Source organism: Rhodamnia argentea, chromosome 8 (assembly GCF_020921035.1).
Source record: "Rhodamnia argentea isolate NSW1041297 chromosome 8, ASM2092103v1, whole genome shotgun sequence".
NCBI classification, from domain to species: domain Eukaryota; kingdom Viridiplantae; phylum Streptophyta; class Magnoliopsida; order Myrtales; family Myrtaceae; genus Rhodamnia; species Rhodamnia argentea.
The window spans coordinates 10,726,792-10,736,996 of record NC_063157.1 but is presented as its reverse complement, the minus strand read 5'-3'; the positions used below and the strand labels follow the sequence as shown (position 1 = coordinate 10,736,996).

Below are 10,205 nucleotides of genomic sequence, written 5' to 3'. Positions count from 1 at the left end.
CTTAGTATTCACTTTCGGGAATCTAGATGAACATAGATTTGTATAGTTTTCGTGATTTTTTTGGTATGGATAGTTAAGACAAGAATACACAAAAAAAAAAAAATGCATTCGTGCAATTTAATCCATCTTTCCAATATTGGCCAAAAATCGCTAACATAGCCCGATTGGTGTAATAATTTTTAATAATGTTTTGGGTCGGCAATCAACTGGAGGAAGATGGAAAGAAAGAAAAAAAAAAAAGAGAGCAAAGAAAAAAAAGGAAAATAATAAATAAAATTTGTCCAAGTCAACTCTTTCGATTTTCAGCCAAAATTGATCGGATAGATTGAATTGTCACAAATATAAAAAAGTTTAGAATTTGATTGGCAAAAAAAATTTCCTTCTGAATTATTATAATAGCAATAAGTTTATGACTCTTTTTTTTTGTAATTTTCCATTATTTAGAACATCAATGCAAAACTATCATAAATAAGCACTCGATAATCATAGGCATAATCTATACTTATTTTCAGGTTATAACATTCCTTTTACGGATATTAAGTATAAGGAAAAAAATTTATTAGAAACTGGATATATCTACAATATAAAATAGGGCAATTCCGAAATCCAGTGAGAAGAAAGTGAAAACCTCTCAGACATTTTTCCTCGTCTAACATCAGCTCCGCCTCCCTCTCCTCCCAAGTCTCTCTCGCCTTCTCTTTCCTCTTCTCTCGCCCGCACGGCGCCGTCGCACTCTCGAGCCGCCGCGACCGCCGTCATCGGACCTCTCTCGATCTCTGACCTCCGCCCGCGCCCGCGCAACTCAGCCGCCACGCCTCGCTGGCCGATTGGCCGGCGAAACCTGGGTGAGTCTCGTCCCCCCACTTTGTGTGCGCGCTTGTCAGATCGCCGGGAGCGGTGCCCCGCCCGCAGCGATTAGAACCGCCAGTGTGCACGAGGCACATGGCGGGGGCGGGGCAGATTTTCTGCGTGAGCGCGATCCCCATGCGCATCCCGTTCTGTTTCCAACCCTAATTGAAGGGACCGACTATGGCATGTTTTAGTACTCGTCCCTCTGCATAGTGTCACTATCTCCTGTGCACTTCTTTTCAAAATAGCACTCGTCTCTCTTTTCTTTTTTTACTGTGAATATTGCCTCCTCTCTGACATTCAGATCATATTCACTTAATATTAGCTGATGGTCTTCTCTATCAAGACTCTGTATGCGTGTTAGGCGCACTTGAAGATGGGTGTTTCTCGATATGTGGAAAGGATTTGATTTTGTTGAGGATTCCAGTTGTGAAAAGGGAGGCCAAGGCCATTGGATTTATTCATTCTTGGTTCCTCAGGGCATAACCGTGAATGTTTGTGCATCTATTACAGGGGAGCTTTCCCAATATTCTGCAGCTGAAACTTCTGAAAGATCACAGAGAACCTTGCAGGGATTAGGCGTCTGGGTATTGCATCTGAGAAATGGATCCTAATCGCTACGGGCATCAGCAAGGATGGGAAAATAACAGCGTAATTGTGGTTTCCTCCTTAATAAACACCTATATGGGATCATTACACAAGAAAATTCTAGGGCTCATGTGCTTGTCCACATTTTTGGGCCTTAAAGAAAAATGATAACGGAGTGGACCTGCGTGGAAATGAAGTGGAGTTTGCCTAACCTCATTTCATGTTGATTATTTGTTGCTGACTAGCTTATTCTCTTCAATCCACAGGCTTTGGAGGGTTATAGTTCTGCACATGAGCCTAATTTTAGGTGAGTACTGACTAACTTTCTTGGCTCATTGGTAAAGCATTATTGATTCTAATATTAGTGGTACCTGGATCTTTTCACCTGTGTTGTGCTTTGCACACATGCTCCACCTTTTCTCTTGCTAGTACTTCGAGTTCAACCGATATTTCGTTTCTTAGTCAAATTACATTTTGCTGCCTTCATTTCATCACTTCCTTTTCTTCCAGGGTTGGTTCGTATGATGAGAGAAGGTTTTTAGATGACAGATATGCGTACCCTTTGGAGAGGGACGCATATCCACCTCCACCGTCTACTGGTGGGTTTTGGGCCCAATCAAGAAGGAGGAATTATGAAGATGAATATCCACTTGAAAGAGAGTCTAGGAGACATGAGAAGCCATATATTGATGCATACAATGAGATGGATACATTTCATGATCGCGATTCATCATTTCAAGATTACGACAAATTGCGAGATGGCTATCATGGAATTGACAATTTTCGTGATCGTGATCTCGATCGGCCTGCTAGGTTTGGAGGACGGGATCGTGATGACTATCCATATGATGACTATGGCCATAGGTCACGTACTTCACAGCATAGAGAGGATAGCCGTGAAAAGGATTCTAGCCATGGTCGACATAGTTATGACTCTGATTATGACCGAAGCAATAGGAGAGATGTGAACTTTAGGAGGCGTGATTACCGTGACCGTGAACATGACAAAAGAAGTTCTAATCGAGAAAGGGATTACAGCCCATATGGAAGATATGAACCATCTCGGTCTCGTTCACGATCCCGATCACCATCTCGATCTAGGTCCCATGGACGTGATGATCATCTAAAGTCTAGGTCTCCCAGAAGTAGAAGCCGTGGTCGCAGTCATCGCGAGGACAGCTATGATGATGATCGATATGATAGGGCTGAGAGACGGAGGGACCGTGAGGACAAGCGCCAACGTGAACATTACGGTGTGGTACGTGAATTGTGTATTTCCCTTCTTTTTCACTTGTTCTTTTACATTAGTGGATTGGACTTCATGATGACTCTGCCTTTCCTAGGCCCCATCTGCTACTGTTGTGGTGAAAGGTCTCTCGCAGAAGACAACCGAGGAGGATCTATATCAGATTCTTGTATTGCCCCTCTTAACCCTTGCTGATTTCTCTTCAGTTCTTACGTCATTTAAATTTGCTAATTCCAACTTTATTATTTCTGAAATCAGGCTGAGTGGGGACCTCTCCGTCATGTACGTGTGATTAAAGAACGAAATTCTGGCCTGTCTCGTGGGTTTGCTTTTATTGATTTCCCTTCCGTGGTATGTATCCTTGCCATGTATGATCCCTGGATTTATGATTTGAAGCAAATAGATGCAGGCAACTAGAGATATCTTTTGCACTTATTTTGCCTAGTCCTTAATCTAGTATTAAGCCTTTATTCTGTTCATTCTTTGGAATTTGGATCCCTTCCCCACTCTTAGGATTTAAGTTATGAAAAGTGGATGCTGATGCCAATTATTTTTTGTGTGTAGGGGGCAGCAGAAGCAATGATGGAGAAAGTTGGGGATGATGGCCTTGTTGTTGATGGCAGGAAACTTTTTTTTGAGTACAGGTATACCGTCTTATCTGGAGATTCAGTAGATTAGTTTGTTTCCTTTGTAAACACGGTGCTAGTTCTATCGAATAAGTTTCAGTTCTGATTGTTTTATACGAGCAGTTCAAAGAAATAGAGCACATTCTAAAGCACAAAATGTTATTCAGCATCATCCCTGCTGTTGGCTCTCACATTGTCTGACAGATATTTGGACTTGCAACTTGTATTACTTTGCAATTATATTTCTTTGTTTTGGCCAGTTTAGTTACAGTCAGTTTCAAATGTCTTGCTGCAGTAGTAAGCCAACTGGAGTTTCAGGAGGCTTTGGTCAAGAGAGTACTGTCAAATCAGGCCATGGTAGCTATAGGAGTATGATGGTGCCTTCTGATTGGATGTGCACGATCTGTGGTTGCGTTAATTTTGCAAGGCGAACATCTTGCTTCCAGGTTCGTGTCTTCCTTTAATGCTTTATAGTGATCCTTGAATTGTGATGGGTTAAGTCTCCTCTCGGTCAGTTAATGGATGGACGCCATCCTAGTTTAGTTTTTACTGCTTCAATGGGGAAGTGGAATGGTGGTGCCTGCTCTAGTTTACGTTTTTCGATAATCAGTGCAAACAGTGATTTTTCTCCTTAATTCACATTTGTAACAGTTACTCCAACTGTATATTGTTTTCTGATTATTCGACTTTCAGTGTCATATTTATTTTTGCATCAGTAGGTGTGCCTCTAAGTCAATGCCTTTCTTTTCTGGTTTGGTGATAGCCTGTATTTAAAAATATATATGGAAAGAGAAATATTATCGCTTTTCTGGTTTGTGTATTGTCTCTTTTGCTAAATCTGCTCATTCCTTTTCTGGGATATCAGTGTAATGAGCCACGAACAGATGATGCTCCGTCAGCAGATATGATATCGAGTCAATCAACATTAGCGAAGAAGGGACTGGAGGCAGGTATGTCCATGTTGCCTGATCGATATGCAATATACCTTGAAACATTTTTGGGTATGCTAAGTCAGTTGAGTGATCAGGGCCAACACATGTTTTGGTGGTGCGCGGGTTGGATGAAAATGCCGATGAAGAAATGATTCGATATGAATTCTCCAAACACGCTCCAATTAAAGTAATATTCATTGTCATCTTTTTTTGGGCCTTTACCTAAGATACTAATACCTGCGGCTGTTTTTACTCATCTAGAAAAAGCTAATTTTATTTTTTGCAGGATCTTCGTCTTGTGAGAGACAAATTTACTCACGTATCAAGGGGATTTGCGTTTGTACACTTTTACTCGGTGTGTTTATTCTGATGCATTTCTCCATTGTATTATTTCCTGTCAACAATTTGTCTTGCTTCCATATGTTGTGTTTGTATCTTCTTTCTTCATAAAAATACCTGTTCTCAAGTCTGTAAGGAATAAAAGTCAGGGTCTAGGGCTGCTAAGTTGTTAAGGCGACTCCAATATTCAACTGCATATACTATCAAAATTTAGTGCATGGCTGTCTTTGGGAATTTTTATTACTGTGAAGCTTTAGGAGGACCTGTTTATGTGCTTAATCTGGCCTATGCATGAAAAAGGAGCCAACTAATCAGGGATAGGGGGGAAGATGTTTAATCGAGTTCTCACTAGATACCAGAAGTGGGGGTAAATCTAGAAGCATGTCTTTGTACAAAAAAGATCATTCCCTGTTCGTAGTTTTTCTAGTCAACAATGATTTGCTTCGGCTTACCTCCTCCGGGCCATTCTCTCCATGCAATTCTTTAAAAATTGGAAATGGAGCATACAACTCAGATTTGTATCTGATAGCCTGTATGCACTTATTGGCTACCTCTCGCTTCTAGTTATGACTTTCCACTAAAAAATTGAAGTTAAAATCGAATCCAAACGTGGAAAGTTATGAGTAAAGTTAAAGAATTCACGTATTTTAGATTAAATAAAAGTCAAATGTGAGTTCTGGAAAATTTGCAAATTGTCAAAAGTTAAAAGGAAAGTGGAATTCACTTCATACAGGTCTTAGAATGAGAGTAAGAAAAGAGAGTCTATACATGGGATACTATGAGTAAGGTTTTTCTCCACCCGCAGAGGGAGTTGAAGCTTATTTGTACGGCAAGAGGTAAAATTATGAGTGAGTCGTACTGTTCATCTAAAAATACAGGTTCCCGCATTCAGGGTTTGTTTACCTACTGTTGCGGTCCAAGTTTGTTCGCTTGCTCACAAAACAGGCTGAGTGTTCTATCCTCTTGCTCGAATTGTGTGGCCCTATTCCATCCCACCATGTAGGCTTAGTTTAATCAGAGCATGTAATGGACTGTGATTTATTTTATTTTATTTTATTTTATTTTTTTGGGGGGGGTGTTGGTGGGGGGATAACATGTTAAGCGATAGGCCTAACGTCACACTTTCAACCACTCATTTTCAAACACGAGCTTGCACTTTGAATTTGTCAACCTTCCTTGGTTTTCTTCATTCTGCTATCTATTACCATGTGATGTGACAAATCCAGTTCAATGGTTTTTCAATATTTGAATCTACTTTTTCTTCATCATGAGGAGCCAGTTGGCAATGTGATGGTTGTTTCATTGGATATATCTGAAGCCATGTGGTTTTGCCTTTTGTAGGTTGATGATGCAACTAAAGCTCTTGAAGCTACAAATGGGACAACACTTGAGAAGAATGGGCAGATACTTCGAGTAGCATATGCAAAAAGTGTTCTTGGTCCAGGATCAGGGCCGTCAGCATCGTCTCAGTCGAGCAGCCTAGCTGCGGCAGCAATTGAGGCAGCGACATTTGCTCAGCAAGTAATCTATTTATTTCTGTTTTGTTTTTTTCCTTGTTTTCTTGCTCTATAATTTTTGGTTTATGCTCTTTTTAGGATGTTATTGATCAATCAACTAGTTGACTTATTTCCTGTATCCATGCATGCAAATGGATGTGGAACGCCCTTAGTTTGAGATTTGTCATTCACATGATAAGTTTAAATACAAGTGGGATAATAATCTGATTGCTTCACTCTCTCATTCAAGTATGATGCTGTTGGATGGGCGCCAAAGGAATATAACCCGGAAGACAAACAATCCTCTGGTGGACAGGAACATGGGAGTGGAGACATCTCTGCTAAAAAAGATGGTTCAGCTCCACAATCTGGCTTCGTGTGGGATGAAGCGTCTGGTTACTATTACGATGCTGGCTCCGGGTTCTACTATGATGGAACTTCAGGTTTTGTTTTTTTTTTCCCCCTTTTCTCCCTTGATTCTCTGATAAATCCAGGTTTCTTTTTGCTCTTGGGCCTGCTATCTATCAGGAAGTGGATTGTTGCTTCTTGCATAGGGAATTGAATAGTTGTTAAACAAATAGTTGCTCTCTCTTGTGTGAACTTCCTGATGAGCTTCTGGTTCTTGACAATTTCGTGATCTTTAGTGGTATCATAGGTTCAGTTCTTTCATTGCAGAGAAGCTTTTTGTTTTCTGTGTGGAGGATTCAGTGAGCGAGAAAATGTTTTCTAGTTTATATGCTTTTTATCTTCCAGAAATTATTTTTCACAGTCCTCTTTTCTAAGGAGGTTGTGGAGTGGGTTAGTTTGAAGTTATTTGGCTTACTTAAGCTTGGCATGGATTGCATATATACGTATCAGAGACAGTATGCAGTATAGATTTCCCCGTTCCTCATTATTTTAGTGCTTACTGCTTAGCTATCTTTCTTATGGAAACTGGTTATGTGTTGTTTGTACCTAACCCTATGTCTTGACCGCAGTGTAAGGATCTTGTTAGGATTCTACCGCAGGCAAAATATCCAGATTTATCCAAGAAGATGATAGTTTTTTAGTTAAAGTCATGGTACCTTTTAGATGAATATACATAATAGCTAGCCGTTGATAGTATTGATTTTTTGTTGTCGGAGGAGGAGTTACATAAGTGGATATGATGCATCACTTCTTACTGTTGGTTACCTGATTCCATAAGAACCTTAGGCTTCTAATAAGGATCACCAGAGTGTTTTTCATAATCAACCGCTCTGCCTTTCCGGTGGAAGAAAGAGACAAGGGAGGATATTTTTAGTTTCGGTGGAATGGACTAATTCTTGATTCCATTTTGGTTGGGTGGATCTGCAGGTCTTTATTACGATGGTAATAATGGCGTCTGGTATACATTTGATCACCAAACTCAGCAATATATTCCTTGCACCGACCAAAATGCCAGCTCCACATCTAATAAGATATCTGAGCTGACTAAAGGATCAGATAGTTCCAGTACTAGGAAGGTTGTGATCTCTGCGCCAGCTGCAACGATAAGCTCAGCTGAGAAAGCTGCTTCCCTACCGGATGCAGTCCAGGCTGCTGCAGCAGCTGCAATAGCTGCAGAGAAGAAAGAGAAGGAGAAGCTGAAGGAGATCAAACTTGCTTCCAAAAGTAGTATCATGGCCAGCAAAAAGAAGATGAGCAATGTGTTGACAATGTGGAAACAGAGGAGTCATGAAGGACAAGCTACTCGTGTGGCCCTGAATGACAACCCGCTGTCTGCTTCTGCTGACGACAAATCATTTGGTGTTGGACAATCTGTCAAGGGGAAGGTTAAACCCGACTTGAATACCATAAGGAATGGTACCACATCAAATGCAGGAGTTAGCACTGCTATACCTGCGGTCCAGAATGTTACTTCGGAGGCTCAGGGAAAACCGTGGCCTGTTAGCAATAGCTCAGGCGGGGCTTTGATGGGTGTTATTAGGGGCTCCGGAAGAGGTTTATTGAAATCAGATGTTTTTTCAGGGTCATGTGGTGGAGTTTCAATGTCTTCAACTTTTGCTTCTGCTGCAGGTTCATCTTCTTTGGCAAATACTGATGCATCAACCGGCATCACTCCATTCAAAACAGATGTATCTGCTTTGGGTTCTTATACACCACCTTCGGCTGCTGGAAGTGGCAAGAGGAGATTCTCTGAAATGCCTTTGAGTTCTGCTTCTATTAACAAGGAACAACCTCAATCGAGCTATAGGGATCGAGCTGCTGAGAGGAGGAGCTTATATGGTTCTTCTGTTGGAGATGATATGTTGGACCATGACACCATGGATTTGAGTAAGCTTGCATAACTTTGTCATTGGTGTTAATCCCTTCCTGCCGTCCTTCCTTTCCTTCTCCTCCTTCACTTCCTTTTCCTCGTTTCTTCATAGTCCAGTCTTGTTTCATAAGTGCAATAATGAGAATTTTAATGTTCATAAGGGCACTATCCTTTTTACCCCTTCCGAAGAAAGAAACTAGGCTTCGTTAGTCCGTTGCTTGCATGTAATGTTGATAATGTATTAACTTGTGAGAAATTCTGCCCATCATTTCTTCATCTCTTGGAGATCGAGATCTGGCCTTCAAAAAGAGTTCTTTGGATTCAATGCCATTTCCCCCTGGAGTAGGGGGCTCACGTGGGGCTGGAGATGCGAGTGTCGCTGCTCAGAGCTATGAGGTGATTACAGCAGAAAAAGCAATTGATGAGAACAATGTAGGGAACCGGATGCTCCGCAGCATGGGCTGGCATGAAGGCTTGGTACTGTTTCCCACTTTTATTTTATATTATTAATATATTTTTGCTTTTATGATGCCACTGGTAAATACTATTGGCATAGCCCCCCACCCCAAGTAACATCTTTAATAACATCAAAGCGGGTATTTTTTCTTGTAGGCTGACATTTCACCCTAGTTTTATGTCAATAAGTTAGACCTTTTTACTCAAGAATCGTAATGGCCTTGGTGGTGGATTTCTTTTAGGCAGAAGCGACCCTGCATATGACTCCAAGAGAATTTTATAATCAACAAAATCAATTATTGGCCACAGTGAACTATGGAATACAGCCTTCATTTTTGGGTCAAAGAAAGCATAGCCTTTAGAGCGCTTAAATTTTGGAAAAAGATAGTTCTTTTTCCCACTGAAGCATGGGGATTTCAGGCTAGTTTACGTGCAGACTATTGATTTGACCAATGTGCTTGAAAGAATGGGCACCATGTTTTCTGAAGCCCCTTCTTTCGCAAAGGACTATTAGCCTGTGCATAGAGTGCTTGATTTTTGGGACCAACAGGCAAACCTGAAATGGGATGTTGTAATGCTTGTCAGTACTTGCCGCTGATGTGTTCAGTGTGTTCGTGTCCTCTTGTATTTGATATGATGCCCAGGGACTGGGGAAGGATGGCAGTGGCATGATAGAGCCTGTCCAAGCACAAGCGATGGATAGGAGAGCAGGTCTTGGTAGTCAGCAAAAGAAGCTTGATCCTAGCCTAGAGGTGCAAGCTGGGGATAGCTACAAGACTCTTATTCAAAAGAAGGCCCTTGCTAGGTTCCGAGAAATGTCTTAGACTGAAATTTGCTGATAAACAATAGCTGATCTTAGTTGTTGTCAATGTATTTATTGGAAGCAAGCACATTGGTGTTGGGTCTCGGACGGTTGGTGTATGGAAGGAAAGGTAAGGAGAGCATTACATTTGCTTGTCATTCCCCTTTGAGAGTTAAATTCCCGAAATATGTTCTTTTTTGAGAATCACTGGTCGAAATGTAGCTTACAATTATTTTATGTATTTGTTTGAACCATCTTTGATCAGTTGAATTTTGAACCTCTCTGTAAATTTTTTGGATTAGTGAATGGCCCAATCAAGCAAGCTCGATGTGTTGGTCTTTAGATGGATTGGTGTTTGGAAAGTTAAGGAAAGCATTTACTTGTGATCCCCCTTCGAGAGTTAAAATACGAGAAAGATGTTCTCTTCTGAAATTTTTTTATCGTAATGTATTCAGTGTTTTTGTTGGACCATGCTAATCGTTGGAGTCCTGAAACTTCACCTGTAATTTATGTTATTGCACGCTATTATCTCTATCAAAGGTTTGAAGTACATCAGATGACCAGGATGAAGGTTGCGCAATGTAGAGTTTCCA

General features: G+C 40.9%; 1 protein-coding gene across 4 annotated transcripts; it reads left to right on the top strand.

The window, feature by feature from the left end:
- Nucleotides 1-609: 609 nt before the first annotated feature.
- Nucleotides 610-9,859, top strand: LOC115745446 (SUPPRESSOR OF ABI3-5). Of its 4 annotated transcripts, none has more exons than XM_030680991.2 (16): nucleotides 610-845; nucleotides 1,363-1,500; nucleotides 1,704-1,744; nucleotides 1,948-2,695; nucleotides 2,781-2,852; nucleotides 2,942-3,034; nucleotides 3,248-3,327; nucleotides 3,608-3,755; nucleotides 4,175-4,259; nucleotides 4,337-4,428; nucleotides 4,528-4,596; nucleotides 5,922-6,101; nucleotides 6,327-6,519; nucleotides 7,412-8,371; nucleotides 8,641-8,831; nucleotides 9,455-9,859. In XM_030680991.2, the coding sequence occupies exons 2-16, from the start codon at nucleotides 1,453-1,455 to the stop codon at nucleotides 9,632-9,634; spliced, it is 3,180 nt and encodes a 1,059-aa protein (XP_030536851.1). In that variant the 5' UTR covers nucleotides 610-845; nucleotides 1,363-1,452; the 3' UTR covers nucleotides 9,635-9,859. The 4 variants fall into 4 exon arrangements, with proteins under 4 accessions (XP_030536851.1, XP_030536849.1, XP_030536850.1 ...); XM_030680989.2 differs by having other exon boundaries at nucleotides 3,605-3,755; XM_030680990.2 differs by having other exon boundaries at nucleotides 610-969; nucleotides 3,605-3,755.
- Nucleotides 9,860-10,205: the final 346 nt, after the last annotated feature.